A 20,543-nucleotide genomic window follows, 5' to 3' on the forward strand; every position below is an offset into this window, starting at 1 on the left:
GCCTTCATGAAATAAGCTGTCCCTCAAGCTCAATGACAGGCGCCCACCAACACAAACCTGCTCATGTCGCCAAACTGTTCGAGTTAACAAATTCTGACACGTACGTGAACGCAGTCACGCACGAGCACCCAGCGTCTTAAAAACACTCACACTCAGACAGACGGAGCTGTGTATGAAACCACTGGCTGCTATATTTTTGGGGATGGGCTGGGGTGGGGAGGGGGCACACTCCACTGCAGCAGAGGAGTTAATTACCCCATACGATCAATAATTCATTACGCTGTCAGTTTGTGTGTCTCCGTGTCTCTGTATGTGCGCTGGCATGTTTTGAGTACACGTAAGCATGAATACCAAACTCTCCCAGTAAGCATTTTCTTTCCCTGGGAATGGCAGATTAAGAGGATTGACTCCGTAATGGATTAACCTCTGGAGTGTGTGCACGTATGCGTATGTGTTCTTGCATGTGTGTATGTTGAGCAGGATCAGAGAGCCCATGTATGAATTGATTAGCCTAAGAAGCTCCTCTCCTTCCCTTTTAATGACCACATCAGCACTTTTTCACCACGGGGAGGATAAATGTGGAGCTGTCAGTCAAGGAAATGAGACACCGCCCCTTTAAGAGGGGTTAGCTGTCACTCAAACATCACTCTTGGGAGCACTCCCCATGGACTAGGGAGACCCTGCAGTGTCAGTGTGTCTGTGATGATAGATGGTGTCTGTGTGTGTGTGTTAGTGTGTGAGGGGTGAATGACCGTCTCTATGCAGTATTTATTTGTCAGCAGGACTTCAGCTTTTAACTGCAGCTTCCTGAGCAAATGCCAAAGCTAGTGCATCCATTATCTGTGCCACTGATATTGTTACAGAATAAACATATATGCTAAATGGAAGGAAGATAACAGCTTGACAAGGGAAACAGACACACCAAATGACCAATTATCCTGTTAGAAGCAACTATTCGCCCACTCCCTTAGTGTCCTGACTCTAACTGAACTCCTCAGGGGTTTATACACATGGTCACACATGTGCACGCAGTCATGCATGTATGCGCAAATGCACATTCACATATTGTTTGGCTACAGTAGGGGGCTGACTCATGTCCCCTGCATTAGATCTTGCTAAACAGAGGGCTGATGTTTGACACGGAGCACACACACACACTCTGACAGCAGGATACCGTCACAGTGCTCACAGGCTTAGGATGCTGACACAGACACACAAGCGTGTGCGCACACACTGACAGCTATTTTGTGGAGATAAAAAGGTGTTTAGACGTTAGCAACGGGGTATGTCAGCAGATGTGTGAATAAGGAGAGCTGAAGCCGGGGAGGAGACAGATATCTGGAGCCAGAGAGCGGACAAAGAGTCAGACAGAGCTGAGTGAGATTTAAATGGACAGGGGAAATCAGAATTGAGGATCAATAAAGATAATGTCATCCCAGTCCCTTCCCAGAGGTCCTACCTGTTTGCTGTACTTGTTCCCAGTCTGGCAGCCATACTCTGAGCACTGGTCAGATCCCAGGGACATGGCATCTGCATTACCGCTGCCCCCACTACTGCTGCTGCTGGAGCCGGCACTCCCCACACAACCCCCACTGCCCACAAAGGTGTTGGAGGGAGGCAGGTCCTGGACCGCCTGATGCTTCTTTCCCTCAGCTGGGGGGGAGTGGGGCTGTAGATTCACTGCAGGGAGAGGAGAGCTGGATTTGTAGTGCCTGGCCAGATCTGGGCTCGACTGGTGTCTCCTGCCGCCGCCCATCCGTGGGCTGCCGGGGTCACCGTCCACAACGCAGTAGCGGGCTGCCAGGCGCTCACTAGCACTGCTCAAATCCTCCTCGTCATCGTCATTGACGTGGCGTCGCAGCCCGTTGACAGTGACGATACCGCTGTAGAGCGACCTGTCGGACTTCCCTCCTCCTGCAGTTGCACCACTGCCACTTCCGTTGCGTTTGTCCCGTCGAGGTTTGCGTCCACGGTCTGATCCCCTGCCGCGGCCAGCCGGTGGCTGAGCCCCTGGAGGGCTGAAGAAGTCTTCCTCTGGCTCCTTCTTACCGGCCTCATAGCCATTCTTGCCCTGAGCACCACACTGCCGAGCTGTGACAACAAGGAGGATAACCAGGATGACCGCTGCAGCTCCGGCCAGGACTCCAATAGCTACACTGAGGCGTTGTTTCCCTAATGCACGCTCGCTGTCTGGGTCCCCTGCAATGTCCAGTGACAGTGGAGCCATCAGGCTTCGGGCCACCTGAGGTGAAAGGAAGAGTGGAGAAGAACAGGTGAGAGACAGGAGGTGCAAAGTAAAGGAGGAAAAGCAACAAAACCATCAGTGAGAAAAAAGTCCAAAGCAGCGACTGTAAAAGATGACAGTGGGTGAGCCACAGAGAAACATCAAACAGCATCTTTAACTTAATTAAACTCATCATTGTGTTTTAGTGGGGGAGCTTCTCCATTATTGCCAGACACATAGAGTGTCACTAAATATATAATTGCTCTTGCTTCCCAGTTGCAGCATTTCAAGTTGTGCCTGTAATTCTCCACTTGTGATCTCACATCATCTGCACTGGAACAGGAAATGCCTGGGATTATGCTGTTTAAAGCTGATTAAAAGAATAAAAGGAAACTTTAGACACTGAGGTCAGGGACAGTTAGAGGAGGAAAAGTAGGAGAAACAGTCAATAAATGTGCAATAAAGGCAAGAGACTAGCAATGACTACATCCCCAGAGCACAAATACATCTACTGTCTCATCAATGAACAATGTGCCTATTGTAAATGATAGCGTAGGCGTGGATTTGTTAGGGATTTGCTATCTCAATTTTTTGCACTGAGAATTGGATGGACAGACAAATAGAAGGCTACTGTAAATACAAGTGCTCTATCAGAGCCATTTTCTTTTTGTCTATTTAGGATCTAAGCATAATAGTTTTTTCTTTAATAAAAGGAAAATCCATGCTAATCCATTTTGATCTACATGTGTTGCACTTAGAAAATATTTTGGGGTTAAGATAGTAGAGACAAATAATGATCTTTCATTATGAGCACACACACACATGCTCTGAGCTTGTACACTAATAAAAGATCATTACAAGACAGTGGGTTACGCTGAAGCACAAACACAGCCATTACTGGTTATGTAGCTTTGCTCGACAGGAGACAATGAGGCTGTGGAGTTCTGGTCTGCAGAGCCCTGTGGGTAATATGGGGCAGGGTCATGAATCTGAATATCTCTAATCAATACAGAGCAACTATGTTGGGAGAATCATTATGCGCGGGCAAGAAAAAATGCAGACACACACATGCACACGCTAAAATGTATGCATGCACCTACACGAGTCCACACAAGCGTGTAAGCTGTCCGTTAAGCAGATCTGACACCTCGTCTCAGAGCTCATATGACAATTCCTTTGGCCTGTCAAGGTTGGAAATTATATACTCATGTAATCCCTGCCGCCTTAAGAATGGTGGGTAATAAGGCTTGTAGGAATGAGCAGGAGACAGAGTGAAGGTGCGAGAGAGAGAGAGAGAGAGAGGGAGAGAAGTTAAATTTGAGCCCCCACGGTTTGCAATAACCAAATAAAATAACTACAGTATATCTTGGAGTATTGGTAATACTGCAGAGAGAGCTGCAACCGCACAGTATAACTTTCTTATTACATTATCCAAGTCATATTAAGCTTACTCATATAGAGAGCTACATTATTCACTCTCACTTCTCGTCCCCCTCAAGCTAAGAATGGGACAGTGTTATATTTCATTGTTTCATCATTATCTATCTCTGGGTTAAGTTTCATTGTTTTTGAGCGGGTTGTGTTGGTTCTATTCCATTATTCTGCTTCCACTGCAGAGGGCCTCTCCGCCAGGCTCCGCTCTCCCCTCAGCACCATTGTTCTTCCTCTTTGCCTGCAGTATTCCTTTTCCATTCTCATTCTGCTGGGCATCTCTCTGGCTTACCCATCCCTGCACAGTCTGCTGTATTGTATGTGCGACACGGGAAGAGAAAATAGCGATGCAGGGCCATATGTGAATATACTATACTGACGGTGCATCGGCCAAGTTTCTATGTTTGGGAGCGTGAGTGCAGGCAGAGAGAGTAGCATTACAAAGTGCGCAGTCTACGGTTACGAGTTAAGTGACATGCGTGCATGAGCATGTGAGAAGAAGAAATACACCACTTAATGCAAGCCATGTATAGCCATCCAAGTGCATGTGTGTATTTGTGTATAACTGTCCTTAGTATAACTGTTGTGTGTGTGTGTATGGGCGCACACAGGACAGTTAAGTGTTCAGCAGGATAAGTGCAGCAGCCACCTCTACCGCCGTGTTGGAGTGCATCCCTCTGACGCATCCAAAAGTCCCAGTGGAATCTTCCATTTTGCTGCATGAGCTTTGTTCGGGCTGGGCTTAACACCACCATCTATCTCTTCCCCTCTCCAAGGATTCTGTTATCTGCATGTCACCGCAGTTGCCGATGCCGTGACCAAGACACTGAGTTCTCCCCTGACCACACTATTGACCCAAGCTCACGATGTGCCTGATCTTGGCTGTAGCTCAATGCATTCACAGCTCTGCATAAGAACAGAGAGTTGCACTTAGTTAATCGTTAGCTATTCATTATATCAATAGAGAGCCGACTGTACGTGTTTTAAAACATCGAAAAAGTCCCACATTTCAAGATAAAAAAAACTCTTGATCTGAGATGAAACAAAACTTGTCAGAATGAAAACATTATCACTAAAAGCCTTAATCAGATTCACAGTACAGTGTACTTCTGATGTGCAAAGCACCTTAAAGTTTCCCAAATGACAACTATGTCTAAAATATCACAACTATTTCTAATTCCTTCTTCCTCTGACTCAAACTCTGCAGGATCATATTGTAACTAATTACCCAACATGTGGTTCACCCAGTATTGTTGGATAGACAAGACTGGAGTAATTTTCTGCCGCGGTGCTGCTGCAGTAGCAGCCGTTTTCCTTCCCTAATTACATCTGGCATCCATCCACCACTCGGTTTGACTTCATTATGAGATGGAGGTATTCTCTCTTCAATGACTTCTACTCAATTACTCCGCCAAGTTCCTCCCTACAATCAAACTAAACTATGCATATTGTAATCAAAGACGGCTTTTATACCAGCTTGGACATATTACACCCTATTGTTCCATTCAATGGCCCGGGTCATTTAGGCACATTGCAGCTAATTCCACCTGTCAACACCATTGTTCCACTGCTTACCAAGTGTTCTGTTCAACTACTCAGCTGCTTGATTGTTCAATTTGTACTTTTCATTCTACTCTCAAGTGACTGCATTGTATTTTTGAGGTGTTGTACTCACCCACTAAGGCTCAAACACACCTTCTATTTGTACCCAGTCATTTGTCTTTGTTTGGAAAAAAAGTGCAGCGAAACACAACACTTTTTAGACACTAAGTTGTCTCCTTATGAGGTGAGTCAAAACTCTCAGGCTGCGATTATGAGTTTTTTTCAGGCGAAAGCAGAAGATTTAGCTTCAAGTGTGGTTCAAAACAAGGATACTGAGAACTCAGATGGCACACAAAGCACAATATTATTGCAGTTGCCATGTCACTGTTTAGAGGAGCTACACAGTCACAGAATTCAAAATGAGAACTCAGCCACAGTTTAGATTGCTCTCTTGGAAATCATATTCATTCCCGCAGGTAGTTCAATTGTATTCAATGTCTGATGCCCAGTTGAAACGTCCAGGAATGCATCACAAAATGACAACATGTATACTCTAAAGTACAGAGCCACTTGCTGCAAACAACTGAATTGTACGGTGTGTTCCTCAGAGATCACAATCATGGGTTTTTGGGGGTACCAACAAAATCACTGCTTTGACACATTCTTGGAGATGTGTGCCTCTTATCTTTCTGTTCTTCTCCTCTCAAATGTCTCAGAGGTAATTTGGGGTTACGCTCTTTACGTCATGTTACATGCACGGACCTGACAGCTGAAGACCTTTTCCTCAGAGAAAATATGAGAGCGTGTTCTAACCCACGTTTCAAATGGGGGTTAAAACCACAAGCTGTTTTCCTCAGAACTAACACTGTAACCACAAGGCCACTGAGCCGTTTTAATCATTAGTCAATACAAATTACCTTTTCCACACCAGAGACGATATTTTAGTAATTATTACCTGCCAGCATTTATAGCTTAGTTGAACATTTTTTAAAGCATAATCGGAAGTTCATTTGATTAACACAGTGAGGGCAGAAAAGAGAGAAAGATTTCCAGCAGCATAGCATTACCTAAATTTGAACTCATGCTGTTATTTTTGGTATCTCAGTAATGTCTTTGAGTCTAGTCAATTACCTCTTCACCTCACGGTGGATCTTTCTAGCCAACTTTAATCTTGCTGCGAAGTCCTCTGTTCCAGAAGACCATAAAGAATTATTCAATAATAGCAGATGTATTATCACACACATTTCATATTCCCTTTATTCCCCCTGTAAACATTATTCATTTAGAGTTTAAAATGGTTTTCATTTACTTTCCTCTAAGTCTGACCACTTCTGTTCTGCCCAGAATGTGCTGCACAACACAATGAAAACTCCTAAAGCTCATCAATATTCAGGCCTATAGTGAAGAGACACTGCTAAAGTACAACTTCTATTCAAATGAACATACTTCAACCTACTCTGTATTACAAACCCAAAACTGGGACAGGACCATCTCTCTCTCTCTCTGCCTCTCTAACACACTCACCCCTAATGCTCTAATGCTCTCTCTCTCTGTCCCTCTTTCCTTCACACACACACACAGACACACACACACACACCTAATACTCTAAGCTCTGAGTTCAATGTACCATAAAAGAAGAACCACTTCAGTAATAACAGTTATTTTAACCACATAGTCATTATAAGAATGTATGCTGGACAAAGAACATCGAAACTACAAAGAAGCTGGCATTGCCAATAGCCTTCAAAAGGAAAATGGGGTTCTTTATCTGGGACAAATATAGACACAATTATATCCTCAAAAATGGGCAGGAAATTGCAACACCATGCAGTTGTAGAAATTGTGCATTTATCTCATTCTATCAAGAAAATAATCTTACCAGTTTAGCTTAAACAGCTACAATCAGTTGTCATTACCGCCCTCCTCCTTTGTAATATGTTATCAGTTGCCATTGTATGAATGGATCAAAGGACATTATCATCACTGTGATTATTGATTATCATTGCTATCTCTGTGGAACAATAAAGGTCTGGACACACCAAAATAACACACACACACATATATATATATATATATATATATATATGTATAAAATACACATATACAATATACATGTATAAGGATTACCTGTGCATCCACCAGGGTGGCGTTGGCCAAGCTCTCGTTGATGAAGACATGAACCAGGGCAGTGGCACAGAGTGAGGGAGCTCCACTATCATTGACCCGGACCACCAGGCGATGCAGACCTCTGTGGCGCCGCTCCAGTGGTTCTGCCAGGGTGATCACTCCATTGGTGTGGCCAATCTCAAACAGTCTGAAGGGATTTCCCCCCACTAGAGCATAGTGAAGGTCCGCGTTTGGCCCAGTGTCTGAATCTATGGCTGTCACAGTCCTGACGATGGTGCGGGCACTGCTGGCAGGTGGAAGGAGGGTGTAGGACTCATTGGCTGGAGAGGTGATTGAGGGGGCATTGTCATTTTCATCTGTCACAAAGAGCGAGACAGTGGCGGTGGCAGTCTTGCGGGGCTCCCCTCCATCCACGGCCCGGACACGGAAGGTGTAGGTGGAAAGCTTTTCACGGTCAAATGATGCAGAAGAGAAGATAGTTCCTGTGTTGTTCTCAATGGAAAACACCTCTCCTTGCTCTTTCCCACCATCTTCTCCTTCCACCTTCTCTCCCGTCTTCTTCTCATCAACTCCATTCATTTCTACAAACAGACTGAGCTCTGCATTCTCGCCTTCGTCAGCGTCAGTCACAGTGACCATGCCAACTGGGCTGTTAGCAAGCAGGTTCTCTTTCACGTAGAATGTAAAGATTTCCTGAACAAACTTTGGAGCATTGTCATTGCGGTCAGTCACCTGGACGACAACAGTCGCAGAGCCTTGCAATGCGGGAGTACCCTTGTCTTTGGCAATAACTCTGAGTTCATACCTCTCTCGCTGCTCACGGTCCAGAACCCCGGTGGCACAGATATCTCCATTACCTGCATCTATGTAAAATGGGCCATTAGCAGCAGGTTCCAGGGAGTACGCAACCTCTGCATTCTTGCCGCTGTCTGCGTCTGTGGCTACTACAGTGACTACCCTTTCACCGGGAGAGTTGTTCTCAGCAAAGTGGACCTCTACGACGCTCTGGGCAAAGGTTGGGGCATGGTCATTGATGTCTACCACTCGCACCATCAGTGAGCTGTTGCTGGACAGACTGGGACTGCCAGAATCTACTGCCACAATGGTAACACTGTACTCTTTGGTCGCCTCATAGTCCAGCAAGGCAGAAGTATGCAAGAAGTATTTTTTCTTATTCCTGTGAAGAAAATCGGAAAATAAACGTCATGAATGTAGTTGCTACCATACATGGAAATAATACAGGTCTTGTCCCAAAAGTAGTTATAAATAAACTAGTGCTGCTCCCTCTTCGTCAATTACCTGACCAGTCACCAAGGTGCTGGGTGACTAAAAATCATTTTGTCAGTGGAAATTGTGTTGGTCTTTTTATGATTCTGTTATATATAAAAAATAAGTGAAAATTTCCTGTTTTAAATCCACAGACCCAAAGGAGACATCCTTAAATGTCTTGTGTAGTCAAAACAACAGTCCAAAACCCAGATGCATGTGATGTAAAAAAGTAAGAAACAATTAATCAACTGTCGAAATCATAATGATCATAATGACTTCATTCATCAGAGACAATAATACTTGAGAAAATGTGACTGGCTGTTTCTAATTAAATCACCTAATTGATTGGCTGAAGACCCCTCGTTATGACTTCGACTCAGAATTTCTCTAGTCAAGCACAGCCCTACAGTCAATAAAACAATCACCCTTATTGTACAGGCGCCCTAAGTAGTAGCAGTGATATCCTAAGATGGCCTTCTCTCGCTCTTTCCGTTCAATAGCTTCAGGGATTATCTTTACAATTGACTTTAAAGCATTGACATTTGCAGCCTGCACTGCTGGAATAATATCACTAAAAAGTCTACAACCCTTGACTTAAATGAATATTGATGCTCAAAGTGTACAGATTTCTATGACATTCTAACTACTCTGTGGCCTTAATGAATGAGTGGTACCACTTGAACCAAGCTTAAATGAAATCTGCATACAACAACACTTGAGCCACTCTTCTCTGAATTCTCTGTGGAGAATATAGTACAAATACCTCCCGGGGCTGTAATGTGGGTGAGACTTGAAGCAACTGCATGCTGAATGTGCAGTTGCCAAGGTTAGAGAACATATAGAATAAATACAGTAGCAGCCCCTGATAAAAAAGACTTACAAGCTGTTATCAATGGACTGATGATGATGCAGTTTTAAATTAGGTAACACACAAAGATGCACATACATACCTGGGAGGTTAATTAGGAATGAGTAAAGAACTATCTTCAAATCAATGTATTGACATACGACAAATAGTCTCTAAATAACTCCTCATCAAGGACTGTAAAGTAGATCAACTCTATCTGTTAAATGGCGTGTTAATAATGAAGCAGTGTCTAATAGTTATGGATGTTTCCTTAATGAGTATTAACAACCAGTCTTTAATTAATTGTTCCTGGTAACTTTGAATCAGGTGCTTCATAACACATATCCAAATATTACCTTCTTATTATGCACATGGTAATTAATGTTTTTGTCCCCCCTCAGGTAAAGTGGTACTTACTAGTTCATCTAGCAGTATCTTATTATCTATCACACAGTCATTTATTCTGAATTATTCCGAAAGTACTTATTAATAAGTATTAAATTCCTTCATTTGTAATGACTGTATTTTACTGCGAGCGGTTACCCTTGGTTTGGCTTACCTGTCAAAGGCTTCATCTGCAGGTAGGGGTGGGAGTGCTGTTTCACCAGCTGGCTTCAGTGTGAATGGGACGTCTCCTACAACCGTACACGTCACAGCCCCATTCTCTCCCTGGTCTCGGTCTGACACCTGCACCAGAGCTATTGGTGTGTCCACCAGAACGTTCTCTGGCACCAACGCTGCTCCATCTCGAACAGGGATCCGTCCAATCTTCCGGATCTCTACGACTGGGACATTGTCATTTTCATCCCGGACAGCCAAGATTACGGTGGTGCGGTCAGTGCGAGGAGGCTGGCCCCGGTCTCTGGCCGTCACTGTGAACCTCAGTTGAGCCACTTCTTCCCTGTCAATCCTGTGAAGAACGCTCAGCCACCCAGTTGCCTCGTCCAGCCGCAGGAGTCGCCTCACGGATTCAGTGGCAGCTCCGAAGACATACTCCACCTGCCCATTGACTCCAATGTCACGGTCTGAAGCTCTGACCTGGAGGACAGGTGTACCTGGAGGAGCATTTTCTGCCATTTCGGCCTCATATGTGGACCTCTCGAACTGCGGGCTGTTGTCATTCACATCAGTGATAGAAACACGAAGCAGGGCTTGAGAGGAACGTGGTGGGTTCCCTCCATCTCGAACCCTGAGGATGAGCTCATATGAGTCTTTCTGCTCTCGATCCAAAGTGCCTTTCACGATGAGCTGTGGTTGTTTTTCGCCATCTGGTATATCTGCAACCTGCAGTTCAAACACAGTGCTCCTGGCTCCTCCTCCATTGTCTCCACTTCTACCCCTGCGGTCCCCAAGTCCATCCACTCTTCCCATGGGGCTTCCGCCTGTTGCACGTCTGGTTGAACTTGACCCAGCTCCACCATCTTGGATCAACTCGTAGCGGTCAATGCCATTTCGCCCAAAATCCCTGTCTGTAGCAGTGGGCAGAAGGTAGAGGGTTCCTATTGGGCGATTCTCCTCTACTGACAGCTGGAGCACAGGTGAGGGGAAGGAAGGCGTGTTGTCGTTGATGTCTGTTATGACCACACGGCCTTCAAACAGGTCCACCCAGCTCTGCAGCGGCCCTATCACTGACACCTCAAAGTCCAAGAAACACTCATTTTCATCAAAGATCATCTGGCACTGGGGGAGCTTCTCTCTGTCAATGTGCCTTGGGCCAGTCGTCAGCTCACCTGTCACGTTGTCAATCTTGAAGAACTCTGAGCCACTCTCCAGGGCGAAGGTGACATCCCCGCTGCCTGTACCAGCTGTGAGGCCCAGATCGGCAGCCACGTTGCCGATCTTTACGTCGGGCGGGCCCTCCTCCGCCACCCGGTACCGGAGAGCTGAGTCGGCACCCTGTAGCTGAGTCAGCAGCTGCAGCACTAAGACCACGAGGCTGAGAGCCTGCGCCGCTGAGGAGTGCACTGCACCAAGCCTCTGCATGGCTCCTTCTTCCTCTCGCCTCTCTCCTTCCCGCTCCGTCTGCCTTTGAGCTCCTTCTCCGGCTCTCCTTTATTGCTCTTCTGTGGTCTGCTACTTCACAGCGTGGGTGTTTGATTTATCCTTTCTTACCTTCTCCCTCTCGCTCTCTGCGGACTGCCGCCTGAGGTCCGGAGAAAAGCTTCCGCACTCTGACTGTACTTCACTTCAGGGTGCAGGCTCCTCGCCTTTTATTCTCCTCCTGTGCTCGGCAGTGCCTTCTCAACTTCTATAATAATAATTTCGTTGCCTTGCTGGGCTGTTCATGCCACAGAGGTATCAAAAAATCCATCCCACTGCGAAAAAAGAAAACTAATTCACGAGCCTTTGATTAATCCACTTCACTCTTGCGGACTCCTTTCTTTCCCGTAAACCGGAGAGCTATCCCGTTGTGACACCAGGACGCTTATCAGCTCACGATGCCATGTTTAAGTTCTTTTTTTATTCCAGTCACATTTGGGACCGCGGCTTTTTCTCACGTTTTTCACAGTTAGAAACTGCAATGCAGCACCACGCAAAAGACAAAAAAAAAAAAACACACACACACAAACGCTCACTGCTCAGCTCCCAGGGACGCCGAGGAAATTGAGCTCACACCCCCAGAAGAGGAATAAAAATCAGTTTGAGAAAGTCTTTGGGATGCTGGTACTGGATCTTTTCTTACCTTCAGATCCAGCTGCGTTTTCCCCCTTTTTTCCCCGCAGTGGAGCAACGTGCCAAAGCCGTCGGATTCCTTCACGTAAGTTATGAAGAGAGAGGAGAGCTTTTTTTTTTTCCAGAGCGACTTTCTCCTGATATTTTTCTCTCATAAAACATAAAAATTGGAGCCTCTCTCGGTGGCCTAAAAGGGAGATCCCAACATCATCGCCAATTTAGCGTAATCCTGCTCAGCCTGTGGTCGGGATGGATGTCTCGGTGATGGACCGAGTGTAGATGCGTCTTTTTCCAAGAGTCCCGCATTCTCTCTCTCTCTCTGTCTCTCTCTGTCTCTCTCTCTCTCCTCCACATGCGCCTCCTCCTCCTCCTCCTCCTCCTCCTCTAGCTTTTTTTTTTTTTCCTCTCACCTGCACTGCTTGGGACTGCTGCTGCTGCTGCCGGACTGGAGCGATGCTGCAGTCTCTCTCTCTCTCTCTCTCTCTCTCTCTCTCTCTCTCTCTCCTCTCTACTGCAACATTTTCCCCGGCCGCGTAACTCGATCGCTGAGCTGTAACGGGAGAGGCAGCAGAGGCGGTGTTGGGTCGCCGTGTGTGTATGTCGGTTACCAGGGACAGACCTCACCTCCCCCTGTCATATAGGAAGATTAACTGGCTTTGGTGTCCCGGCTGCTGACAGCTCCTGTTGGGGAAATATCTTTATTCACACATTCATACAAAGGACAAAGAGAGACGGAGAGAAAAGAGAGTGATCTGGCTTTAATACAAGTCAGCCTGGTGCTCAGTCATATTTCTGCTGGTGCAGCTATTTTCCCGGGGCAAGTGTGGAGGGCTTCATTCACTCTTTTCTGAAAGAAACATAAATTGTCACTCAACTACTCAAATAGGAAATTGCAATAATATTCATTCCCGGTCATTTATAATGTATGCTACACACTATTGAAAGGAAACACTAGACTGATTGCCTACTGTGCTCCATTACTGCAATCAATAAGTAGTGATGATAATAATAATAATAATAATAATAATAGTAATAATAATAATAATGCACACACATAGCCTACAGATACCTTTTCTTATTAAAAAAAGAGAAATGTTTCTTTGTTGGCAGCATCCTCCACCTACACACAAGCATGCACACAGTGCTGTGAGGATGTGTTCTCTCTCTTAGGGACCGACCTGCTCGGCTGAGGAGCGCAATGCAGCAGCGGTCTGCTGCTATTGAACACTACCGGGGCTTCCACGCTGCCGCTCTGTTCAGCCTCCCCTGCATTTCTAATTTCCAAGCCAGTCAGGCTGTTGCGGGACCAACTGTGCAGCCCTGCCCGGCTGGAAAAGCAGGGGGTTCCCCAACATAATGATATTGACCGAGAGAGGCAGCTATTAGCGAGCAGTTTACGGCTGGCGGAGAGTAAACAAAGGCTGACAAACTGCAGAGAGAGGTCACATCTCCGGTTCCGTCTCACTTCTGCCCCACATGACTTCTTTCTCTCTTTTCTTTCCATCTCTCACTCTCTCGACTGCGCCAGGCGGAACTTGCCCGTGCGCGCGTGTTCATTTGGCCCGAGTGCTTTGCATTCCGGAGGCATCGGCACGCGCCCGCTCCGTGAGCACCCAAGCCCTCTGTCGTTCGACCCACGCGCGCTTTTATATCCCTCGAAATCGATAGCCCTGTGGTGTGTGCGTGCATGCAGTGGCGTGCGTGTGAACTTCGATCAGAGGGGAGAAGAAGAAAAGTTTTAAAGAGAAGGAGATGTACGTGCATGAGTGTGTGTGTGTGTGTGTGTGCATGAGTGTGTGTGTGTGTGCATGAGTGTGTGTGTGTGTGTGTAGTTTTGCAGCCTGGGTCAGGACAGTTCACTTTAACTTCAGCTGATTTAGGAAATTTAAGTCAGATTTGACCTGGTGAAAAAAAAAAAAAAAATCATCTGGTAAAAATCTGTTTGCCGTGAGCATGCTGTTATATCCAACCCATTAAGATACAATTGAGCACGAATCCTCTTTCATCAGCAAATGAACTGCAGTTTCAATTTGCATATTGAATGAAAAGTGGTGTGTGTGTGTGTGAGTGTGTACACAAGCTTGTGTGTGTTCTAGTTAAAGGCAGGACGGTTTTTGGAGAAATACAACCTGGCCTCACATTAGTTTTAGCCCTAAATGTCTAATCTGCTGTTTGTGCCATAATGGCAGGGATCAAGTTTAACAGATGTTCAGAAGAAATTTTGTCCTCATTCTGCAGGCTCTTTAAAGACATATGCCTCAGAGCATTCATTTGTATAACTGTCCACCCCTCCATCCATCCATCCATTAACTTTGTGGCCTCTTTGTTGGGTTAGTGTAGCAATAGCTAAAACACAAATAAAAAGCAACTTCCACCCAGCAGATTTAAGTCCTTTCACCACAAATTGCTGTCAGAAACAAAATAACTTTTACATTTGAATGTTCTAGAGACAAAAAGGTCGTCCATCAATAGGAAGATCGGCGGTTTTATGCTCAGCTCCCACAAGTCCTCATGTCAAAGTGTCCTTGGGCAACACATTCAACCCCAACTTGCTCTTGAGGCATAGCTTTAGTGTATGAATATGTGTGAGAGATTAGTCTCCTCCAAGTTAGATTCCTCCTGTGTAAATGAACGAATGGAAGATGTAGTGTAAAAGTGCTTTGAAAAGTGATATACAAATGCAGACCATATACAAAAGCAACACTCATTTAGCGATCAGACGTTTTATCTTGCAATCGGTTTCCGGTTCATGGATTGAATCCCAGCAGTTATGCTTGTGAGGTTATGTTTTCAATTAAAAGATAAGGTCGTTGCCCATTTCTTTATAAATTATTTCTTTATAAATTCTGACTTACTGACCCCTGTGTGTGATTTTTTTCAACCATGGACTAATACGCACTTGGTATTCTTGTGAGTGTTTACATCAGCAGGATGGTGCAGACCTATGTGGCATTGACTCAAAATAAGTTCCACGTCCATGTTCATCATAACAAAGGAACATGTTATCCATGTGGCTCACTCATATGTTTTTAAAAGCTTTTGGATGACAATGGAGATCCACGCCACAGAAGAATAAAATATATCACACTTTGGCTACACAACCCATTAATTGGATGAATCCAATAGCTGTTTTTTGGTCATTTCATGGAATTTGCTGACAGTATTTTTTCAACCGAATTCAGAGCTGTCATCATTAGAGGCGTGAGCAGGAGAAACTAATACAATCAGTGACAGAAAACAGTGGGTAAACAGAGAAATAGTGTAGTGTGGATGAAGTACTATTATTTGTAATCCTGCTAGTATCCGTGAATATTATTTTATAATCACGTTCACTAAAGAGACCCAACTCAGGTAAAACCTGACCAGCTCTTGCAAAGTTCATTCACTTACAGTTTCTACAATCTATGTTGCAGTTCTTCTTCATCTCTCTTTTCCTTAAAATTAGACCTTTTCCACATTTTCCACACTAACTGCAGCATAAATGAGTGTTGATGATGATATTGTGGTGCAGGCAGACACACAAAATCCTATAGTCTTAGATAAGATAAGATATCCCTTTATTAGTCCCACGACGGGGAAATTTACAATGTCACAGCAGACAGGAGGAGATATGAAAAAATAGTCAAGACAGAGGAAATAAGATTTGAGGGGCTGTCTGATGACATGACACTAATTGTAGTGTACTTGTGGCATGTTTAGTTATTAGAGCAATAACAGCAATGATGGAACCTGTAATTAGTTGCTTTCAACTGGAGTACTCCTAACCACAGAAAACACTCAATGACTACAAACCCCAGTCACTCTGACCTCAGTGGTCATAAAGCCCTTTGACAGTCTTGTGTTGACTCACCTGAATCACATCACAGACCAACGACTGGACCCTCTGCAATTCGCCTCCAACATGGACAAAGTAGGTGCAAGCCCAGGGATATATGGAAGGATCCAGCCTGGCAGCGGGCTTTAGCTCAGCAGTCCCTGTTTTGATCCATGAACTGCTTCACACTAAGCTCTCCCAACTCATCATGGCTGCCTCCACCTGTCATGGGATCAGCAGCTTCCTTGTAGGTGCAGTAGGAGAGAGCAAATGGAGCTGGGAAAAGCCAAATCCAATACCGTTACAATCACCACTGGTGAACCCCAGGGATGTTTGCACTTTCCACCACTCTTCCGCCTGCACACAAAGTACTGTGCGCACCCCCAAAGAATTCTCCGTTAACCCTCTTAAGTTTGTAATCCAACATTTGTATCATTTTGTGGAAACTAACGGAAGTCTGCATACGAATGGTAATGTGAACAGCTTTGGCAACCTTGAGCAAAATATGCTTAAAACAGTGGAGATAACTTGAGATGGAGCTTTCCATCTATGCATGCCCTCACTTCACTTGTCATGGCTGTGGTGACCATTGAATTCCTGTTAGTTTAAACTAGTAGAAAGCCTACAACTACTCAATTGTTCAAGAGGCCAAAAGAATTACTGCATCTGTCTAAACCATTTCTGCCACCAAAGAGTATATGAAGAGCCTTCATAATAGAAATCATGAGGTGAAGTGATGATAAAAAGTCAATTGTGAAATAGTTATAATGCCCTGTATTTGTAGCAATGCAGCAATTTATTTCCCTCTATTATTTAAAAGAGCACAGGCAGACATTAATTTGGAGGCCATGTCCTTCTCTCTGTACAACAGCCTAACTCAGGACACTCAGTGGCTTGAACACTCTTTTTTTAATGACGTGGTAAAGAGACAGCGTCAAGGCAGGTGAAGCTAAATGGCTCAATAAGCCGGTCATGATGCCAGCTTTGTTGTAAGACTGAGACCAGATCGTGTAGAGGTAGTCACTGAGAGGAGGATGGGGACCAAGAATCAATCCTGCACAATCCCAATCTTCTCTACCATGGGGACAGAATCAACAGAGTACCGGCGTGTGTCTAAGACCTTCTTTTTTACCCACACACTATAATACTAACTCCTATAATTCAAGATTCCAGTTTATAGAGTATGTTGATGTATTTTCATTGTTATAAATATCTGGAAACACTCAAGATACACGGGCTATCAGAATAATGTAAACACTTCATTAAATTGGACTCTGGAATAACTTAATCACAACTCCAAACAGAGGCGTGCATGAGGTGGAATGCCAATTGATATCATTTGTGAGCGAGATGAGGCCTGGCTATTAGCAGTTTGATGTCTTTTCAAAGCAACATGAAACAACTAATGTAACAGAGCTCTAAAGAGGCCAAAGAATTTGTGCTCTAACTGCAGGAGTATCAGTGAAAAAAAAGGTTTGAAATATTTAATAGGACCAGGGGAAGAGTCTCCAAAATCGTGACAGCATATGCCAACACAGACAAAGTGCAGTGACAAAGAGGAACAGCAGTCACAAGCTAAAAAACTGACCAACAGGGATATGACATATTTAAAGTACAGGGAGCAGGCAAATACAGCTCTCTAGTATTATGTTACTCTGTTATAATCTTTTTTGTTCAAAGTATATGAATAACTTTAATTACATCTGTATACCCTGTTCAAGCTTGTACATCATTGTCATAAAAAAGAGGTTCTTTCATTACCAGTATACCTAGGCATATATATATATATTGCTATATCATCATCATCATTTGTGTATCCTTGATCTATATGGTAACTTTTTTATCTTTTGCTGCTTTGACATTTACGTTACCCCAGGGAATCATCCTTAACTTTCACATTGTATCATACAGTATTCTGTCTTTCCCAGTCTCCCATCCTGTCCTATCCTATTCTATCCTATGCTATTCCTATCCATTTAAACTGAACGTCATCTTGTACTGCTGCATCCACTTTGCATTTGTTTTCGTAGACTAACTGCTGACTAGCTCAACACACTTGTGCAAATGTCAAGTCAAGTCAAGTCAGATTTTATTTATATAGACCAACATCACATATCACAATTTGCCTCAGGGGGCTTTACAGCTGAACAGTGGACGACACCCTCCATCCTTAGACCCTCGATTCCAATATGGAGAAACTCCCTAAAAAGAAAAACCTTCTAACAGTGAAAAATGGATGAAACCACAGGAGGAGCAATAGAGGAGGGATCTCTCTCCCAGGAAAAAACAGACAGGACAAATTCACAGTATATACACATCATGACGTCAAAACATGTCGATCAGAAAATATATATGAAAGACGTGGATCCAGGAGGACACTGAACAGCTTCAGGTGTGGTAGAATAGGACCTCAGCCACACATCTCCTCTCCACCATGGAGACAGACCACACAAAGACAGAGAGAGAGAGGCAGCAAAACTCACACAGGTTGGAGGCTTGTGGTAACAGAAACAAAAACAGAGAGATAGAGAACTGCAGCGGTTACTTGAAAGGATACAGTTTTATTCTCGTAGGCAGGACAAACATGGACTAAGCGCTCGGGTTAAAAGACTGAGACCAACCCACTAAAAGGATACTGGTAACAGGTGCGAGGCCTCAACTAATCGTATAGTGAGCACTCATTGAGAGTTAACGCAAAGAAACGAGTTAAGTTTGGATTTAAAGGCCTCAGAGGCGTCCGATTGTGTATTCCAGAGGAAAGGGACACGACAGGGAGAGGCTCCCGCAAACATTGATGTAACCTTGACCATTATTTGAACATCCAGTCAACAAGTCGTGGCTCAAAAATAGTTCCAACATTAAAGTTGCGCAAACATACAGCTTTACCTGGCCAGCAGCTGGATGTCCTATATGTCCAGATTAACAACTTAATATACTAGATGTTCTGAAATGGCCAAACCAGTCTGAATTGGATGTCTGTTGTACGTTTTTACAACACAATCCTCATATGCACATACAAAACGATCATGCAGTGACTCTGTTATCACCATTGGTGCATAATTGATTGATTATTTATTTAAACCTCAATTACATTACAAGATGTCCCACCTTGACAACAAGTTCCACTTTAAAATCAGTCCCACACTGATTTAGTTAACGTCCTGGTCAGAAGTGAATGTCTGTATAAGGTCTTAACAATGTATCACCTGGACCTGGAACTAAATGAGTATGGGAGTCATGACTCTCTTATGATTAAAAAACAAGAACATTAATTCTGACTTTTGGTCAGATACAATACATACAATACATTTTATTTTTAATACAAACATACCAACAACAACAACAAAAACTATGCACGCAACAAAATGTAATACGAAAATTAACTCTTAACATGAACATGTTGGTGAACATGTTTATTCTAATACGTGCAGTGTAAAGTTCACAGTTCACGCTTTTTTCACAATTTCATTTGATCTGCACCACCCCAGGTCTTCCTGGAGCATGTTTGAGGTGTTCCCAAAAGGCAGCATCTATGTTATGCTTTCTGACTCTGAGGCCACACCTCTTCACAGCATCTGGAGGAAGAGAAAATAAACATGTTAATACAGAACAAAAATGAAAAAGCAAGCAAAAAAAATGAGGTTATTTGCATTGGTGAGGAGTTAACTGATATTTGCAAAATTCTTTGTGCTTATTTTGGGCACAGGCCACTGTTAACCATTAATCCATCTAACAGACTAATTTGCACACATTTTTATGCAGGTAATGGCAGTAGAATTTCTGTTGAATTTTACAAAATCTTAAAATTCAGATATCTATGAATTTGAATTTGAATGTTGTAACAGAACTTTTAAATACTCTTTAGTTTACATTTATTTTCTCTACTTCTGATTGGTCAACAAAGTGGCAACGTCAAGTTCCCTCGTCGCTGATTGGCTGGGACAGGAGAACGTTAAAGGAGGGAGACACGGTTGTCAAAAGGTTAATGTTAGCTTACCATTCAGCGGTGCTGGGACGAAATGAAGCTAGGAGGAACTAATGTGCAGAGAGGCGCTCTCTCGCCGTCAACTTGTCTGCACAAGAGGGTTAAAAGAATAGCTGCTAATTTGTATTTGAACCACAGTGTTTTCAGACTGTTTGGAGCTTTTGTATCCGGTTTCTCAGCTGCGGTAACAGCTATGCTAACGCTACTAGCTGCAGCGCTAACGCTTAGCTAACCTGTCTGAACGTCAGCGAGGCGGTGGGAGTTAATTGATCTTTTGCCGAGGAGCTGCCTGAGAGGGAGACAGCTGTGGTGGTGCAGGACTTTGAGAAACTACACCACTGCTGGATGAGTAGACCATTTATTTTGGCTGGTGTCAAAGAGTGTCCATCTTTGGGTTTGTTTACTTGAGTGTTTGTCCCACAGGATTTTAAAGTGCACTTGAATCATTAATGAATTCCTTTTATTGGTTCAGATCAGTAATTGTGCATGTGTTTCAAGGTCTACACTATATCTACCCAAGTTTGAGTTATTTAGTTTTTAGAAATATTTGATTATTTCAGTCATTTGAGGGTTATATTTGAGAATTTGGAATATCTGAGTTGCAGAGTTACTTGAATGTTTAAGACGTTTG

General features: G+C 44.0%; 1 protein-coding gene across 1 annotated transcript in view; it reads right to left on the reverse strand.

Moving 5' to 3' along the window:
* The window catches only part of pcdh7a (protocadherin 7a), a 36,710-nt gene extending 25,287 nt beyond the window's left edge, over positions 1-11,423 (reverse strand). The window contains exons 1-5 of the mRNA XM_070828372.1: positions 10,000-11,423; positions 7,895-8,501; positions 7,325-7,831; positions 1,588-2,242; positions 1,460-1,530 (exon numbers count right to left, since the gene is read on the reverse strand). Of these exons, the coding sequence (XP_070684473.1) occupies positions 1,460-1,530; positions 1,588-2,242; positions 7,325-7,831; positions 7,895-8,501; positions 10,000-11,423 (3,264 nt within the window). The remainder of the gene's footprint in view (positions 1-1,459; positions 1,531-1,587; positions 2,243-7,324; positions 7,832-7,894; positions 8,502-9,999) is intronic.
* Positions 11,424-20,543: the final 9,120 nt, after the last annotated feature.

Source organism: Pempheris klunzingeri, chromosome 3 (assembly GCF_042242105.1).
Source record: "Pempheris klunzingeri isolate RE-2024b chromosome 3, fPemKlu1.hap1, whole genome shotgun sequence".
Lineage (NCBI taxonomy): Eukaryota > Metazoa > Chordata > Actinopteri > Acropomatiformes > Pempheridae > Pempheris > Pempheris klunzingeri.